The sequence below is a fragment of the Mesoplodon mirus genome (genome assembly GCF_964341445.2).
Source record: "Mesoplodon mirus genome assembly, chromosome: 16".
Taxonomy (NCBI): Eukaryota; Metazoa; Chordata; class Mammalia; order Artiodactyla; family Ziphiidae; genus Mesoplodon; species Mesoplodon mirus.
In genome coordinates, this window is record NC_138992.1 from 62,723,608 (window position 1) to 62,742,210 (window position 18,603).

Here is an 18,603-nt window from a genome sequence, read left to right on the forward strand (position 1 = left end):
GATGGTGTGTTAATGAAAATACTCTTTCATCCAAGGAGCCGCAAGTTATTCACAGTGTCTGATGGGTCTCTGGTTCATTAGAGATGATTTATGTGTCATCTAAACTATAACCCATTTTTCAAACCCAGCAGGAAAAATTAAAATATACGTGAGGTATAAAGTTTTTAAAAAGATTATTTTCTTCCCAATCATATCAATCCTCACCTCCAGCCCCACCTTGTTTTTCTTCAATCTAGAAAGTCTGTTCCATGCACCTGCCTAGAGCCTTTTTCTGCCTACTTCATGCCTCTGTCACTTGCACACTTATCCCAGCTTCTCTTCTCCCAATCTTTTGATCTGACAATAGATGGGATATTGGTGATGAGCTAGAACTAAAGTAAAAGTAAGAAATGTTTACAGGTAAGATGAGGTGCGGTTGCTCATTTTATCAACTGCCTGATTTTAGCCAATGGGTGGAAAAGAATAGGGAGTGTCTGTGTGGGGTGGTGAAAATGGATTTGCAGAATCCAGAAAGCTTGAGGTTCAAAGCTCTTGAGTACTTTTTTTAAGTAGCAAGTGCTGTTTGTAGAATTGGGGAGAAAAATTGTCATCCTGGGGAGAGCTTAAATTATAGCAGGAATGCACAGAATAGATGTTTCGTCTCATATATGTTAAAGATTTTGTATTTAGAACTATTTTGTATTTTAACAATAAGCTTGTTAGTTGCAGTGGGGCATAAAATATCATTTTTCCAAATATGCGTCACTGTAATGCCATCACCAGGGGTGTAACTTCATAACGCCTCTGAGCCCCCAAAGGGGATTTTGTGTGATTGCAAGATTTGTCAGATTGTCATGTTGTTTTGGTGTTTTCTGTAGTCTGTTTTATCAGTGTATAAATCTAACGTTTATTTACCATTGTGTATTCGCTAGTATGTCTACACTAATTACAGCCCCTTCCCAGCCCACTCCCCCCAGAGTGCAAAATGAAGTTCCTAAGGCTTCTGTTAATCTTGTGTCGGAAGAGTCTTTGTACTAAAGTTCACTTTTCCATAGTGTTTCATCAACAGTCCATGGGATTGGGACCGAAGAAGGCATAGTTCCCTCAGGTGCTGGAAAGAGACCATTTCAAACAGAGCCAGTACTTCCTGTTTCCTCCTTGTCCGGGATGCCTCCCACTGTCCCCCTTGCCACCTGCCCGCTTCTGCTAGCACCAGATGCCAAGGTGGGCCTATGGCCTGGGGCTGTGAATGCAAGTCAAGAGCTCTAGGTGCCCCTTCCCTGTCACCTGTGGGCTTTGGTGGCCTTGGAAGGGGTTGCTTACCACTGTCTGTCCTGCTTTAGGTGGCCTCATGCGACTAGCAAATATGAAATATGGGCCCAGCTGTACAACTTTTTCTCACTGTTTTGTTCAGTTGATCTTTTCTTCCTCCTTAAGTGGTTAGTGAAACCCATTCCAAGAAGAGGCTTCCAGGCCTTTTCTCTATGCTCAGAGTGGATAACTGACTCTGGAGTGTTGAATTTGGGTGGCAGAGCCCCCGGATGTGTCTCAGTCCCTTTTCTCTTTATTAGGGAACTTTCACTTGAGTGGCTAATAGAAAGGTGGCCTTCCATGTGTACAACTCCAACCCACCCCCTACTTCTGGAGGGTACCAAAGAGTTGACTCAGGAGTGAGTAAATAAAGGGTTTGGTCTTTGGAGATAAATGCACAAGTGGGTAATTAACCCAATTCCCTGCTTTGGCATGGTGAGTGCTGGGGATGGGTGTATGGATGGGTAACCACCACCAGGCTTATGGCATCCAGACATGTGGGGGTACTTTGGATATCAAGACACCTCCTGCCTGTACTGCCCCACAAATCTCCTGAAACAAATTTCATGTCACCCATCCTTCCATCAGTGCGCACCTCCCCACACCAACGCCGTCCTATACCTAGATCAGCCTCCTTGGACATTCTTCTACTCCTTCTTTTCTAGGAACCACTCCTTGGTTTAAACAAAGTCCCTTTGAAGTTCACCTCTAAGTACTCTATAGGTCTGTATAGTTTTATGAATAGCTACTCCCTATGTGCGTAATGTGTAGGTAGGCAGGTAGTTAGATAGATATGAACCAATTAACCTGTCTTTGCTTGACCCTGTTTCTTAGGGTATTTGAACCAAATATTGACGACCTAAAATTCGATGAATCACTTTTAAGTTGACTGAATGATAGCACCACCATTTAACTGCCCATCTAATTCTAGCTCAGAGTTTACATGTATTCAAAAATTGTCATGTATCAATAATATTCATTCATTCACTCATTCAAAATATTTAATGAATGCCATATGTGACCAGAACAAGAGAGCAAGGCATGGTCCTAGCCCTCATGGAGCTACAATCTAGTGGGGGGACAGGTAGAGAAATATAATTAGATAAGAGCTATAATGGGGGCAGGCTTATTTATAAACCATGAAAGATCAAGTCCAACAAGGGAATTAAGGGTTTACCAGAGCCAGGCTCCTAAATATCAGTAGACCCAGTCATGGCATATATTTCATGGTTTGGATTGACATGTAGAAATCTGGAAACAACTATGCTGATTTAGCAAGCAGGAGGATTTGTAAATAAAGTCCATGGGTCTCTGTGATTTTGTGATTTTTGAGTGGTAGTCTTTCTTAGTGGAGACATCTACCTGAACTAGATGAATGCTGACTGTTTGGCTTCTCAATAATCTCAGTCTTTTCTTTTTAGGCCAGGAAACAATAACAAACATAGTATTTAGTACAGAGTAGTTTCATCTTCAGAAGAAATAAAATTACGAATGAAATACCTTTCATGCTCATGTAACTTGACCATTCTTAATACCTTAAACTGTTCAGTAAGTTCAATATGGAAATATGGAAAAGAAACACATGGGAAATAATCCTGGAATATCAAATATACAGACTTTGATTGAAACATGTTCTCAGGACAGGTATGGAGAGGATGGGAATTTCGGGGAAATCAGAGGGGGCTTTGTCTTGGGCCTGCCCCCTTCTGTGAGGAATGAGACCGGACTTTGTCTCAGCACATATAGGTGCACTGTGAGCGATTTATGTGAAGGCACTTTGTAAACTGTAAAGTGTTTTCCCAATGTAAGGCAGAATTATTATCATTATTTTAAAATGCTCCTTTATCGCCTGGAAAAGTTAACGTGCCTCCAGAGAGTAACGGAAGCAATGAAAAAAAAATCTAGTTTCTGTAATATCTCTTCCCTAATTATGCAAGAAATCCTCTAAAAGCAATGCCGGTGGATTTTAAGATTTGGTTCTGAAATTTTGTGCAATTCAAAATAGAGTGGTATATTGTGTTTCCTTGGGTTAGCAGAACTTAAATACATCCATATGATTTTTATTTACTTGTAACCTGAAATTATGACATTGTTTTTTTGTTAAAACTACAGAAACACTCTGCTTTAATAGGGATTCTCCAAATTTTAGGAGTTAGTTAGTTATGAGTTTTGTTTTTTGTTTTTTAAAATTAATTAATTTATTTATTTTTGGCTGTGTTGGGTCTTCGTTTCTGTGCGAGGGCTCAGTAGTTGTGGCTCACGGGCCTAGTTGCTCCGCGGCATGTGGGATCTTCCCAGACCAGGGCTCGAACCCGTGTCCCCTGCATTGGCAGGCAGATTCTCAACCACTGTGCCACCAGGGAAGCCCAGTTATGAGTTTTATGTTGTCCAAGAAGCATCACTTTTGTGTTAATGGCGGGTAAGGCATATGTCTTCCAGCATTGATAATTGTGAGCAAAAAATCATAAATGAGAATTACTCTGGCATTTCAAAATTATATACCAAATGAGCCACGCTTGGAATATTTTACCTGATAATTAGCATGTAAATGCATACTTTCATTAAATTATAAATCTAAAATATATAATATCATCCAGTTGAAATCTCCCATTTCACAGATAATAAAACTTAGGCTCAGGGAGCCAAAATTATTTGCCTAAGTTCATTCAACTAGTTAGTGGTGGAGTCAGAACCTGAATTCAGACCTTTTGACTTCCACTGCGGTGCTTTTCCTACCATGCTGACATGCAGAAGTTTAAGTACCTTTAAGAGAAGTGATACTAAAGTTTACACTACTACATGTTCTCTGTTCTCTAATTTTACCTTGAGTGATATTAAGATCGTGTCTATTTTTTTGGGTTAAATTTACATGTCTATTTATCTGTGTTGAAGTTGATGTGAGGTGTGTAGACTAATTTCTTAGTTGCTAAGACCAAGCAAGAAAAGCTGGGAGTTTCTTTTGGTTCCTCATTTGAGCATGAGTATGAAAATTAATTCTGAGAGTTAGGAAATGAGAATGGGCAGCTAGATGGCTATATTGTTATTATTATTTGCAGATAGCTAAACATAGACTATATTTCAAAATACTACATGTATCGTCCATGTCTTGCAGCATGCCCAAACCCCACTCTTCTCGAAGGTGTTGAGTCTCTGAAGGTTCAGAATTGATCAACTGTGAAACTGTGACCTAAAGTAAACTTGCTAAGAAATGGTATAATAATATCCTTGCCCTGAGGGTAAAACACTCAACTCTAGATTTTTCTCTTTTATCCTTGCTCAGACTACAATCATATTTCTTTGTTAGTATTTCCTCTTGGCATTGTGGTACAGCTGACGTTGATAGATAGCATGGAGAAACCGAATTCAAAAAGAAAAAAAAAGGGGGGGGGGCTCTTGGACTGTTGACTCAAAAATAATGCGCGTAGAAAGCTCTCTATCTGCCCTCTTCATTTTTTTTTTTTTTCCCCTTGGGCTGCAGCTGCTGACAGCAGACACACTGAGCTATAATTTGGCCTCATTTGGCTCATGTAAATTGTGATAAACGGTGAGCCCATAATATTTATTTTAAAGATTCAATCAGTGAAGGTAAGCATTCTTGACTTGTGTATACATGCTAGTAAATAGAAAGCTACAGACGTAAAGATCAGCTCTTAATTTCATGCCACACAATTAATACGGCGGCTTGATGCTCTGTTCATCACAGGTGCTGGGGTGTTGGAACCCTTTGAAGAAGTGTGTAGCTAATAGCCCATATATAATTCGGAAGAAGAAATCTTCAATGGAAGACCCCCAGGGGATAAATGGACAGTCTGTAAGTAAACAGAATGTCAGTCCTAAGGCAAGAGTTATTACTCTTAAAATCGTAATTACTATTTTTGTTGTAACTTGAGTGTCTGGAAATTCCTCAAAAGCTCTGTACCAATTTTTAATGATTTTTAAAGTTATGAATTAAGTGGTACATTATTTCATCAGCCTAACCTAATTTATATCTTTTTTAAAGGTATCAGTTATCAAAAGTAGAGGTCTAGAGGAAAAAGCCAACCTTTAGTATTACTTAATTATACCAATACGCTTAACAAAATTTTTAGACTTACATTTTCCTTTGCCTCAGGGAAAACATATATTTGTCTCGTGAAACTTGCAATGTCTAAGTTTGGATTGTTTTGTATTTGTTTTGATGTATACGTGTGTGTGTGTGCGTGTGTATCTTTAAAATGTGTGATAAAAAAGCAAAATAAAATAAAATGTGTGGTTGGTGTGGTAGGTTCACAGTTTGATAAACTCTCGAGTGGGCTTTAAATTAAGGAGAACCTGAGGTTTTATTTTGTTTGTTTATCTTGTGAGCACAAGAGAAAGGGTTCAGAAATGTTCCTCAAGTTCGTATCGGGAAGAAAAAAAGTTTCCTTTGGCTCATAAACAAATATTCCCAATAAGAGTTCATCTTATAAATAGCCTTTGTTTCGAACTTAAAAAAGTCAACGGATTTTAATTTTAAAAAAGCCTATTTCAGTACGTTAGAGTTGTTTCCTTGGAAAATTTCCATAGCAATATTTGGGGTGGCACTATGTGACTTTGCCTTTAAAGGTCTCTCATCAGTTATGATGCTTTTAGACCTGTGGTTTTGTAGCTCAGCTTTGTTCACTATAGAATTATTACAAACCGGAAGTGTGATCTTTAGTAATGACATTGTGGTTCCTGTCAATGTGTGTTTTACAAGACCTTCTGGTGGTTATGTAATAAGCAGTAACTGCTAATGGATTAGGATTTTAATAACAAAGGGTCACGTGCTATCAAGGTGCTTCTGCAGTCATACTGTATGCAGTTACCCAGCGTATTTTATGGCTCTCCTAAATCATCTTGTGAGGTAATTCACATAAAGCATTTCGAGATCATTCCGTATGGTGTAGCTTTCACCCTAAACAGGAAAAGCACCCTTAACATGTTTAAGTTGTTTGTTTGGCCTTTTAAACTTATGTTACGGGCCTGTGATATTCGATGTTGTTATTATAGGAAGAATAGTTTGGGAGTGCCTATAAAATAAGTGAAAAATAAATGCGCAAATAACTTACTATTTTCTGCCCCTTGTATGTAACTTTGCTCCCTACCTTCACGCAAGTGGCAGCGTTGGCGAATCACTAACAGATTTAACAATCTCTGCCAATAAATGCTGCAGATAATATTTCTTTTGAGGTTTTAATATTCTGCCGGTTCTCATTTAAAACTTAAGAAATTAACTAAGATTTGAGACAAATGAAAAACACAGGTAAGGAATATAATGATGAAAATTTTTGTACCTGTCCCAACAAAATGGTGTTTATTGGGCCATCTCATTCCATATCATTTGGAGGTGTTTTGATACGTGAAGAGTGAAGCAGTTTTACTCTTGAAAGATACTTGGCTGCCTCAGAAGTAGAGAGCTAGGGAGTGATGTTTCTCAAGGGCAAACAGTGTGTGGCATTGGAGAAGCCGTTTCCGAGCATCTTGGCCCCTGCCTACTCAACCACGAAGGGCAAGCAGTCTTTTCAGAGGTCCCTATGTGTTGGGCCCCAGGTGGGCTCCTCTGGGCTCACTTTCTTTGGCTCTCAGGTTTCCCCTTTTCTTAGGAAGGTGCGGAAACAGGCTTAAGATGGGAAGAGGGCCTAGAACTTAGCTGAAAGCAATAAGGTAACTCAAGAAACTGAAGGAGTTTTTTAAATTTTTTTTTTTATTGAAGTATAGTTGATTTACAATGTTCTGTTAATTTCTGCTGTACAGCAAAGTGACTCAGTTATACGCATATATGCACTCTTTTTTATATTCTTTTCCATTATGGTTTATCCCAGGATATTGAATACAGTTGCCTGTGCTATACAGTAGGATCTTGTTGTTTATCCATTCTATATGTAGCAGTTAGCCCCAAACTCCCAATCCATCCCTCCCCCACCTCCACTCCCCCTTGGCAACCACAAGTCTGTTCTCTATGTCTGTAAATCTGTTTCTGTTTCGTAGATAGGTTCATTTGTGTCATATTTTAAATTCCACATATAAGTAATATCATATGGTATTTGTTTTTCTCTTTCTGACTTACTTCACTTAGTGTGATAATCTCTAGGTCCATCCACGTTGCTGCAAGTGGCATTATTTCATTCTTTTTTTATGGCTGAGTAGTATTTCATTGTATATATGTACCCCATCTCCTTTATCCATTCATCTGTCAATGGACATTTAGGTTGTTTCCACGTATTGGCCACTGTAAATAGCGCTGCTATGAACTTTGGGGTGCATGTATCTTTTCGAATTAGAGTTTTTGTCTTTTCCAGATATCTGCCCAGGAGTGGGATCACTGGATCATATGGTAGCTCTATTTTTAGTTTTCTGTTTTCCATAGTGGCTGTACCAACTTATATTCCCACCAGCAATGTAGGAGGGTTCTCTTTTCTCCACACCCTCTCCAGCATTTATTGTTTGTAGATTTTTTAATGATGGCCATTCTGACCAGTGTGAGGTGGTACTGCATTGTAGTTTTGATTTACATTTTTCTAATAATTAGCAATGTTGAGCATCTTTTCATGTGCCTATTGGCCATCTGTATGTCGTCTTTGAAGAAATGTCTATTTAGGTCTTCTGCCCATTTTTCAGTTGGGTTGTCTGGTTTTTTTTGTTGTTGTTGAAGGAAACCAAAGGATTAAAAGGAGACTGGGTACCAGAAATTCTTGTACTTCCCAAAGTGACTTGCACTGTCCCTTGCTTGCCACATTCATCTTTCAAAGTTTTGCTTTAAAAAGTCAATATATTCAGAGTAAACACAAGAGTATACTGTACCCCCAATATTCCTAGCATGTAGCCTCCTGACCATAGTGGCACTTTGGAAATACATCTTTCATGTGACCAGAGACCAGGGGCAGAGGTGAAGTAGCTTCTCATTTTGATCCTAAAGAGGTACAGTCCTGGGCAAAACATTTAAATCAGAAATTCCACCTTTCTTATTCTGGAATTTTCTGCTTGTGTGTCTTCCACATCTAGAAAGAAGTAGCTCATGAGATTTTGTAGGTTTTGTCAACTCTTCAACTTGCCTCATGAGGACAAAAAGGAGAGGAGGACATTTGTGGGGCTTTACATCATTTTGGTGATAATTCTAGCCACTCCAGTATCCCCTCTTGAGGAATCCCATTTGGATAAGCATGGCCCCATTCTCTCTCCGTAGGTCCATGGTCGGCCTCTCCGAGGTAGACACCTCTGAAACACAGACATCAAAGGGCCAGGCTATAGCTGTATCTTTCAGTTTCTTTAGTTTATGAGGATTTCTACAGGGAAATTATGTCAAGATAAGAAAAGCATTTACTAACTCTTTTTAAAAAAGTGAATTAAAAAATAAATCACTATCTTTTCCTTAGAAGCTGTGAGCTCTGCAGTTACCTAAACCTTGTGTCTGATTTAGATGGAATCCTGGTATCATGAAAACTACGTTTTAGATATGGAATCCGAAGACTGTGTTTTAATTTTTAATAATTGTATGATCTGGGGTAGATTTCCAAGCATCAGTCTCTTCAACTAGAAAACAGAGATGATAATATTTACCTTCTCTTATTTAAAATTATAATTTTGTAGGTCAAGTGGGGTCATGTATTTAAAAGTTCTTTGATAACTGAAAAGTACAATACACCTCTCATGCACTTTTATTGTAAATATCGCTAAAAAAGTGTGGTCATGGATAAAAAGTTATCTGGCTGCCTTCAAGTCCACAATAAAAAATTTTGAATGCAACCATTATACCAGTGCCAGGTATTATAAACACCAACACTACATATGTTTGTTTATGTTGTTAGCTGTCGAGGGAATCAGGTCTCCTGAGACTCTAAAGGAGCTTTTTATTATAAATGGTAGATGGTTAATTTACTTTTATTACAAAAATTAGAGCTTTTTGGAATAATTATATCTTTGGCCTCCATTGTATTCTCATAACTGCATCTTCTTTAGATTATGGTAAATCTGAAATGCTAACAGCAGTTTTTGCTGAGATGCCGGGTTTTGCAAGAAAACCATGAACTAAAAGATGTATGTACCTTATTTCTATGTTTGGACATTCTAAAAAGGCAAAGTGACTTTTAACCAAAATGGTAAAGTTAAATATATATTTTATGAACAGAGAGAAGAACACTATTAAGCAGAGATTTCTAAAAGTAGTGTATATATATGTGTATATATATATATATATGTACATTACATCTGTATAAGTCACATTAACTGGGAAATTATAAGTTAGGTCAAGATTACATTTATTCAGCTTTATCATGAGTGAGATATTTTATGTAAGTGAAATTTTTAGATAAATTAAAAAATATACAATTCAGTAGTTTTCAGTTTCCTTTTTAAAATCATGAGCATCTTATTGGAAGCCTGTATTAGTTCCATCAGGCTGCTGTAACAAAGTACAATAAACTGGGTGGCTTAAAACAACAGAAATTTATTGTCTCACAGTTCCAGAGGCTAGAAGTCCAAAATCAAGGTGTTGGCAGGGCTTCCTCTGAAAGCTGTTGAGGAATTCTTCCTTGCTGCTTCTTAACTTCCAGACCTCTATAACAATCCTTGGCATTCCTTGGCTTGCAGCTCCTGTGCTTTGATCTCTGCCATGTTGTCACATGGCATTCTCCCCCTTACCTCTGTCTCTCCTCCTCTTCTTGTAAGGACATTAGTTATATTGGTTTAAGGACCAACCTAATGACCTCATCTTAACTTGATAGCATCTGCAGAGACCCTTTTCCCAAATAAGGTCACATTCGCAGATACCAAGGATTAGGACTTCAACCTGTCTTTTTCGGCGGGGGGGGGGGGGGGGGATACAATTCAACCCATAACAAAGCCCAAGAAGAATGTGAGGATTCAGACCTTATCTGTTTGCCTACCCATCCCACTTCCCTCCACCTTAGCACTTTGAATAACTCTAGTTTATTTGGTTGCAAGTAGTGGAATTCCCATGAGCTGGCTTAAGCAAACAAAAGAAAAGTCTTAAGAAAGACTTAAACAAAAGGAAAGTCTTAAGAAAGGAAATTCAAGCAATTTTCTTTCTAGTTTTCTCTGCACATGTTTTTCAGTCCTCTTTTTCTTTGTAGACTGGCTTTTGTACTCCCCTTGTGTAGCGTTGGCTGTCTGCTGACCATGGTTTACATGTTACTGAACCATCCACCATGCAGAAAGAAAGACTCTGCTTGGTGCTGCATGAGTCATGATTCTGCGGCTGATGCCCAGAGAAGGAACTGAGCAGACCACCCAGTAGGTGCCCACCATGAACCTTCAAGAAACCCCCAGTTTGTACTCAGGGAGGCACTGGTTTGAAACCACAGTTTTAGTCCTATCACATCGTCTTACAGATTTAGCCTTTGATGTACCATCACCTACATGCTAATCATTTTGATGGAAATATCTACTGGTGGATATATATATATATATATATATATATATATATAAATTCTTTCCTGATGACCTAAGTTCTTTGTTACAACTGTCAGTTATAAGTTGGATCCCTAGTAAGTTAGTTTCTCTTCTCTCACTTGATCTGACAGAAGCAATGCTTTGCATTTTCAGCCCCAGGCAGTAAAGCCTAGAACTGGGGCTAAACTGGCTATGATGGGTGCACAGCAAATAGATGCTAACTTGAAAATGGAAGGCAGTTGGACATAGTGAAGAAAACCTTGACTTGGAATCAGAATACCGAGTTTTGAGCCACAGCTTCCTGACTAAGTCACCTTGGGAAAGTTATTTTAACTTCTAAGCCTCAATTTTGTTTTTATAATTACAGATAATTAGATCTATATTGCTGGGTCTCTGTGACGAAGAAATAAGATATCATATGCCAAAGCACTTTGTAAACTATAAAGCAATATATACGGCTACTAGTAGCAAGCCCTTTGGGGCATCTTTTTGGGAAGGGCAGGACACTTTGTGTCAGACATGTCTGCTTCGGTCTTTGCCCTGCACTTGGGCAAGGTTTTAAACCTCTCTCAGCCTCAGTTCCTCCTCATTTGTAAAGAAGGGATAAGAGTCCCTTCCTATAGGTTTAGAAATAGCATATGAAAGACAGCTAGTGAATAAGAACACAGTTTTTGGAGCCTGACTCCCTGGGTTCAGATTTGAGCTATGATACTCACTGGCTGTGTGATGTCAGGCACGTCTGTGTGCCTCCCTGGGGCCATTTTCCTTGTCTGTAGACGTAGACGGGGATGATGGTAATGACTTAGGTCACAGGGTGGCTGAGAAGATTGAATGAGGTTATATGTGTGAGAGTACTTAGAATGGTGCCTGACATACAGGAAATGCTGTCTTAGCATTTGTTGATGTTACTAATATTATCTCCACCATGCCAGGCACACAAATAGTAAGTGCTTTAAAAATGCTCATTGTTATTTAATTAAAATGGATTTGACCAGGGGGATGAGATACTATTTCTTAACTGAATTGTAATGGACCCACATTCACAGGGTTAAGGTGAGATGATGTCTTGGGATGTCAGACCACGCTGGAAGGAATAAGACAGTACTTCCCTTTGCACGGGCAAGGCTGGTTTGGGCCCATTAAAAGAGCTCAGGTTGGAATGCGATCTGAGAGTTTAGAAGAGACTGGCTGTTAAAGTTCAAATTCGGTACCAGGTTGTATTACCAGTTGGGTATTTTAGGTGAAGAATAAAACCTAGACAGGAAAATTGCTCCAGAGTCAGGACGGTGACTTGTTTATATTTCTAGACCAAACACAATGTCAAGCCCTTTACGTGCACTCTGTAAACGTTTGTTTATCCGAGGTGACCGGCATCTTGTGTCCTGGGATAGCTCACTTGGTCCCTATGCATCAAACAAATAGAGTGTGACAAGGATGAAAATTGCTTGTGGCTGATGCTGGAAAAAAAGGAGAAAGGGGCTCTAACCATTTAGACTCACTGCCTCTGACCTTCCTCTGACCTGCACTCTTAAACAGGCAGGGGGCTGAGAGCTCAGTGACCATGGTGCTTGGAACCGGATGTATGAGCAGAGCAGTTAGCAATGATGGCATTTGCATCTCTCTTTCTGAGGAAAAGGCACAGACGTTGGGATCTCTGGGTTTTTTTTTTTTTTTTTTTTTTGGAAGTAGGAAGGGCAACTTAAATACTTAAAAGAAAAATAAAACCACTTTCTGGTCTAGAGCTGTGATGTTGAAAAGTTACCTAAAGTGTGAGCTAGAATAAGAAATCTATTTCTTTTTTAAGAAATTGAAGTCTAGTTGATTTACAATATTGTGTTAGTTTCAGGTGTACAGCAAAAGTGATTCAGTTATACATTTTATGTATATATCTATTTGTTTCTTTCAAGTCTATTCCATTATAGTTTATAACAGGATATTGAATATAGTCCCCTGTGTTATACAGTAAATCCTTGTTGTTTACTTTATATATAGTAGTGTGCATCTGTTAATTCCCTACTCCCAATTTATCCCTCCCTGCCTCCCCTTTGGTGACCATAAGTTTGTTTTCTAAGTCTGTGAGTCTGTTTCTGTTTCGTAAATGAGTTCATTTGTACTATTTTTTAGATTCCACATATAAGTGATATCATATAATATTTGTCTTTCTCTGAGAAAGCCATTTCACTGTAGTGAAAATACAATAAACTTTTTCTCTAAAGGATCAGATAGTAGATATTTTGGGCTTTACAGGCTAGAAGATCTCTATGGCATGTGTTGTGGTGTGAAAGTATTGACAATACAGAACAGAGCCCCAGGGCGATATTAATGCCTGCAGATAACTGGAGGATCCCCGCCTTTGTTCTCATTAGCACTTGCAGGTCAGTCTACCATTGCACTCCCACCTCCGTCAAGGTTTCTCATTTTATTTCTATCAGGCTTGATCCATCATCCTGGATTTGACTTATTTCTGCCCTTTGAGCCTCATTTTCTTCATTTATAAAATGAAGAACTGAGGAGAAGTTCTCTTCTAGTTCTAACAAAGTGTGAATCCATTCATGTTCCTATGGTACTGGATAATCAAAGTTAATAAAGTTTATGTATCACAAAATAAATACGTGCTTGTTGCCAAGGGATGGGCAGGAGGACCCATCAGGACATGGAGCAACTTTGCAAACCCAACAAGTGCTCAGTTTGATGATCCAATACCACAGTTCCAGGATTGCATTTGAACCCTCATATGACGCATCTTCACATTTCTAAGGTCTCCTGATCATTTCTTTTGCAATCTCCTTCATCCCTCAGTCGATGAATATTTTTATTTGTAGAGCCCATAGGATATTTTTATATTGGCACTGATGTTGTGATAAGGGTTCTTTGATGTCCACATTTCTTCTGTACATATATAATTTTGTTTATATGTCATATCAACTATGTTTCTATGATTAATTTAAAAAGGTGCTTGGAATACATAAAGAAGCACTCCTACATTTTTGTATCACCTTCCTGAATGTGTTTGTAGTGATCTAAAAATATGTTTACAGTACTCCTCCCTTTAAGACATGGAGTCTCTTGATGATGAACTCCTTGAGATGAATCCCTCCCCTTGGGTATGGTCTGGACTTAGTCACTTACTTCTAATAAGTAGGAACGAGAGCAGAAGTGGTGTGCCACTGTAGGTACTAAGTCATGAAAGCCACTGTGGCTTCCTCCTTGCTCTTTCTTGGATCACTCACTCTGGGGGGAAGCCAGCTACCATGTTGTGAGGACATTCAAGCAGCCTGTGGAGAGGCCTGTGTGCCAGGCTCTGAAGCCTTCTTCTTCCTCTCTCCATGTGAGGGAGTCTTCTTGGAGGTGAATCCTCCAGCCTCAGTCCAGCCTTCCGAAGAAGCAGCCCCAGCAGACAGCTAAGGTACATCCTCATGAGAGCCCTGATATCCAGTAACATTTAGATAAACTGCTTCCAGATTTCTGACTCTCAGAAATTGTGTGAGATAATAAATACATGTTACTTTGAGATGCTAAGTTTTGGGGTAATTTTGTTACACAGCTGTAGATAACTAATACAGTGATCTCTTCAACCTATTTTTGCATTAAAATTATCTCTACTCAGTATTTATATAGACATTATATAAATATAATTAATAAAACTCTTATTTTTCCTATTGCATTTCATTTGCAACCTGGGGACATCCAGATGTCGATTTATTTATCTTATCTGTTCCCCCAAACAGAAGTTTTTCTTCTTCACACAATAAATGCTTTGAACCACTAATTAGCAGTTTATTCTATCTTAAATTGTCCACACTTATTTACAAATCTGCTTGCCTTCTAGACTGTGAGTTTTCTGAGGGCAGAGAATATGAGAGAGGAATAATCACCCTCCCTCTGACATTCAGCCCTCTCTATTTTGCACATTGTAGATGCAAAAAATCTTTGGTTGAATGAATGAATGAATGAATGAATGAATATAATTGCCATGTAAAAGGACAGAAATATCCACATATGCTAGTTTGGCCACTTTGCTACATGTGGCTCCAGGGAACCAAGCATCTTTGGAAACATACCAGAATCAGGCTCAGAGCTTTTCCTGCTCTATTAGGTTTCATGAAAGTAGAGGTCCACTGAAAGCAAACATCACTGCTGTGAAACCTCATTAGTTGGACCTCCATTAATGGAAAATTTCTGATAATTTAAGCAGAGAATGAAGTAAATTCTTACACATGTTCTTTTATGAAAATAGTTTTATAAAAGAAAATAACAATATAGATTCATTTTAACTGTATGTGAATATAGGAAAGTAGGTGGGCAAAATAACCTGACAATCGCATACCAAAAATTTCATGTGCTTTTTGCAAATAAATCTTATTCATTGAAGAACTCTTTCCAAAGTGCTGTTCTTGGTTAAACTAGTTCAATTAACGTTTATATTTCAAAGGAATTCTTGAAATTTCTTTGCGAGTTCTCCCGAATTCAAACTTAACATAAATCAGACTAACAGTGTCTTATTTTTAAAAATTTTGATTCTTGCAACGCAATGAACGTATACTCCCATCTCACGTCAATAAGGCAATAACTGAGCTTATGTTCTTACCAGTTCAAGTCATGGATACCTGTGAGGTACAGGAGGGAGCATGGGCTTGGCAGGCAGCTGGAGGCTGGGCCTGAAGTTCTAGCTGGAGTGTGTGCAAATCTCTCTGATCATTTCTAGCCAGGGTCTTCATCTCTAAAATGGGATATTTCAGTCCTGTGTATCTCAGAATTGTTGTGAGAACCAAAAGGAGAACAGGCGTGCCTTTATTAAGCAATATATGTACACATGTTATGTGTTTATCAGAAAACAATAAATACATCTGTCTTCTTCCAGGTAGTGTTTAAAAAAAAAACCCTGTGTCCTTTTCAACAATTCTCCCTTCTTTTTATAAGAGAAAGGAAAAATGAGAAGTTTTTTTTTAATTACTGATTTTATTTCATTTTTTTTCATTTTGAAATATGGTGTGTATAATATAAGGGGACACGAGATAATTGCTAATGGGCTGTGCAGATATTAAAATGGATGGCTGTTCATTCACTAGTTCTTGTTTTTACTTAAATACCTTATAAACTAAAATTCCTTTTAGGAATCCTAAAATGTATTGAAATTTATTTTGATGTCTAGAAATTCTCAACTGTTTTATTATATCAAACATCATTTGGCAAGGTATATAGTATATGCTTATTTATTTCTTTAATGAGGCTGTTATTGTTGTATTTCTTTCAAAGGATAGCCATCTCGAATGTTTTTCAAGAATAAAATTTTATGCTTTGGGTAACCACATATTAACCTTAATATGAGTCATGTTTTATGAGGAAAGGAAATATAAATGCTAGATTGTTTATGATTAAAGTGATATGTTATTTAAAATTGCATTTCTAATTTCTATTTAAATGAAAGAAATAGATTTTCTTGGCATAGGAAATAATGATCAAATACACATTTTACTTTTTTAACCTTGGTGTTTATGTTAGTGATTTTTAGTGACTTGTCCATCGAAGATTCTCTGAAACATTTAAAAAACATACGTTTACCTGACCTTATCTGGTAGGCTGGGAGGGTTAACTTTAAAAACTTCAAAAATATTTTGTTTTCAGGTGTGTGAAATTATATGCGCTGAAAAATGTTCATAATTGGTTAGTTACGCCTGCATTTAACCACTTGTATTCTCAAAATAGGAAACTGTTGGTGGCAAAATGGAACCCAAGCAACTTAAAATAGTTTCATCCATGGAGGTGACTTTTATTAAAGTTCACATTAGACACTGGAATTAGTTGTTTGCTAAGATGCCAAATTATTTTGGAAAAAAATAGACTCATCATTTACTATGGACCAAAAATCAGATCTATATTTTAATTTAATCAATTAGAATTTCATTTTGTCTTTTTTAAAATGGTTATCTTTCTGTTTGCCCTAGGGTAGTTTTTTAAATACAGTGACTGATTTCAATCAAAATTGACACACCCTTTATTTATATATTTTAAATTCAAACTGTGAGTCAGGCTACTTTCTTAAAACAATAGAGCAGCCAAAAATTTTCAAATGAACGTGTCATCTATTTGTGATATTGAATGGGGACTGTAATTCACAGAACCATCTGCAATGGCAGCAAGGAGAGTACTGGGCTAATTCATACGTGGCCATGAGTCTATGGTGAACTTCTTCATTACCTGGAGCATTAGAGTCCTTTGAAGTCTGTCTTAACTTATTGGGACAAAGGTGATCTGTTGCAATTTTTTTTTTTTTTTTTTTTTTTTTTTTTTGCGGTTCGCGGGCCTCTCACTGTTGTGGCCTCTCTCGTTGCAGAGCACAGGCTCCGGACGTGCAGGCTCAGCGGCCATGGCTCAGGGGCCCAGCCGCTCCGCGGCATGTGGGACCTTCCCGAACCGGGGCACGAACCCGCGTCCCCTGCATCGGCAGGCGGACTCTCAGCCACTGTGCCACCAGGGAAGCCCCGATCTGCTGCAATTTTAACTGAAGATAGTGGCTTTTACCTATACTGCCAATAAGAGTTGAATAGATTTTGGTATTACTTTGGAAGACCAGGCTTGAAAATCTTACAATGTTCTCACCTACCTTTAAAAATGAGAAAAGATAGTATAATATGAAGGGCATTTGGAAAAAATAAAGTTTATAATCCTATAGTGAAAAGTTTTAAAATTGTAAATGTATTCCACATTTATATTATAAAATATTACATATTAAATTGAGATTTTGTTCTGAGTCCTTTTAAGTTGTTGCCAAAAAAGTTGTTTGCATTGGTAGCTAAATTCTCCATACATTGTAATTTTTGAGTCATTGAACCAATGATAGTCCTTAAACACTACAAGTTACAGGAAAAGATGAAATGGGCTGATTTTCTTGGGAGGCATCAGCTTTAGGTCCTTGGAGATATGCAGTGCCTGACTATTACTAAAAAGAATAAATAACGTTTATTAAGCACTTACTATGTAGCACTGCTATTCTAAGCATGTTACACATATAGCCTTAGCTCATTACTACTTGGTGATAATCTGTTGAAGGCTCGTGCATGGGAACAAGGTAGAACTGGATTACCTCTAAAATCCCTTTCACCACTGAGATTTAGTGAATCCATGATTTATTACCTAGTGCTTAATGAGAGAGAGGAAGTAGGGCTATAAGGATCAAGGTTGTTTTTCCATATTCAAGTAGGCAAAATGCATAATGCTCTCTGTGTTCCTTTGGGGTTAACATATAATTTTGAAGAAAATGTGCTATATTTTTCCAGAAAGGTTCACACAAAGCACATACAGATTAGAAATACTTCTGCTCTTTCTTGCCATTTTTCAAGCCCTCTGTGAGTTCCAAAATATAGGAATTATTCCTTTATTTTTTATAATATCTAACAAAATTACGTATTGACCCATGATTAAGTAGTATAAGCTTTAGATGGTTATAATTTAACTCAGTAATAAACTTGTTCCTTTTCTTTTCTTTTCCCTTCTCTTTTTCCTTTCTTTTTTAACAGAAGTTCAGATCAATAGTTACAAATCTGACCTTAAAAAGCAAAATCTAACTAATAACTTGTTGAATAAGTAATAAAAACCTTTGAAAATATGTGCAGCCGTGAAAGAAAAGTATAACAGGGCTTTATTGTGAAATGTTTAGAAAACACAAAGCTTAGATTTTGATGGTTTAAAAAACTATGTTGAGCCCGTATTTCCCCCCATCTAAAGTTTTACAGAAGTAAAGGAATTCTACAATGATTTCTCCAGTTAATAAATGCCTGCTTTTTCACGCATTCTACTTTTATAAATTTCTGCAGGGAATGTACAGACGAATCTTCGTTTTGCTTTGAACAGTCTTTGAACTTTTCTTGTTTCTTTATATATATATGAATCACTTTCCATATGTAG

At 37.7% G+C, this 18,603-nt stretch overlaps 1 protein-coding gene across 3 annotated transcripts in view; it reads left to right on the top strand.

The window, feature by feature from the left end:
- Positions 1 to 5,068: 5,068 nt before the first annotated feature.
- EYA1 (EYA transcriptional coactivator and phosphatase 1) overlaps positions 5,069 to 18,603 on the top strand; it is a gene marked incomplete at its 5' end in the record, with an annotated part of 319,290 nt that continues 305,755 nt past the window's right edge. For all 3 annotated transcript variants that reach the window (XM_082601445.1, XM_082601449.1, XM_082601450.1), the window contains one exon: positions 5,069 to 5,101. In XM_082601445.1, coding sequence (XP_082457571.1) covers positions 5,069 to 5,101 — 33 coding nt within the window. The remainder of the gene's footprint in view (positions 5,102 to 18,603) is intronic.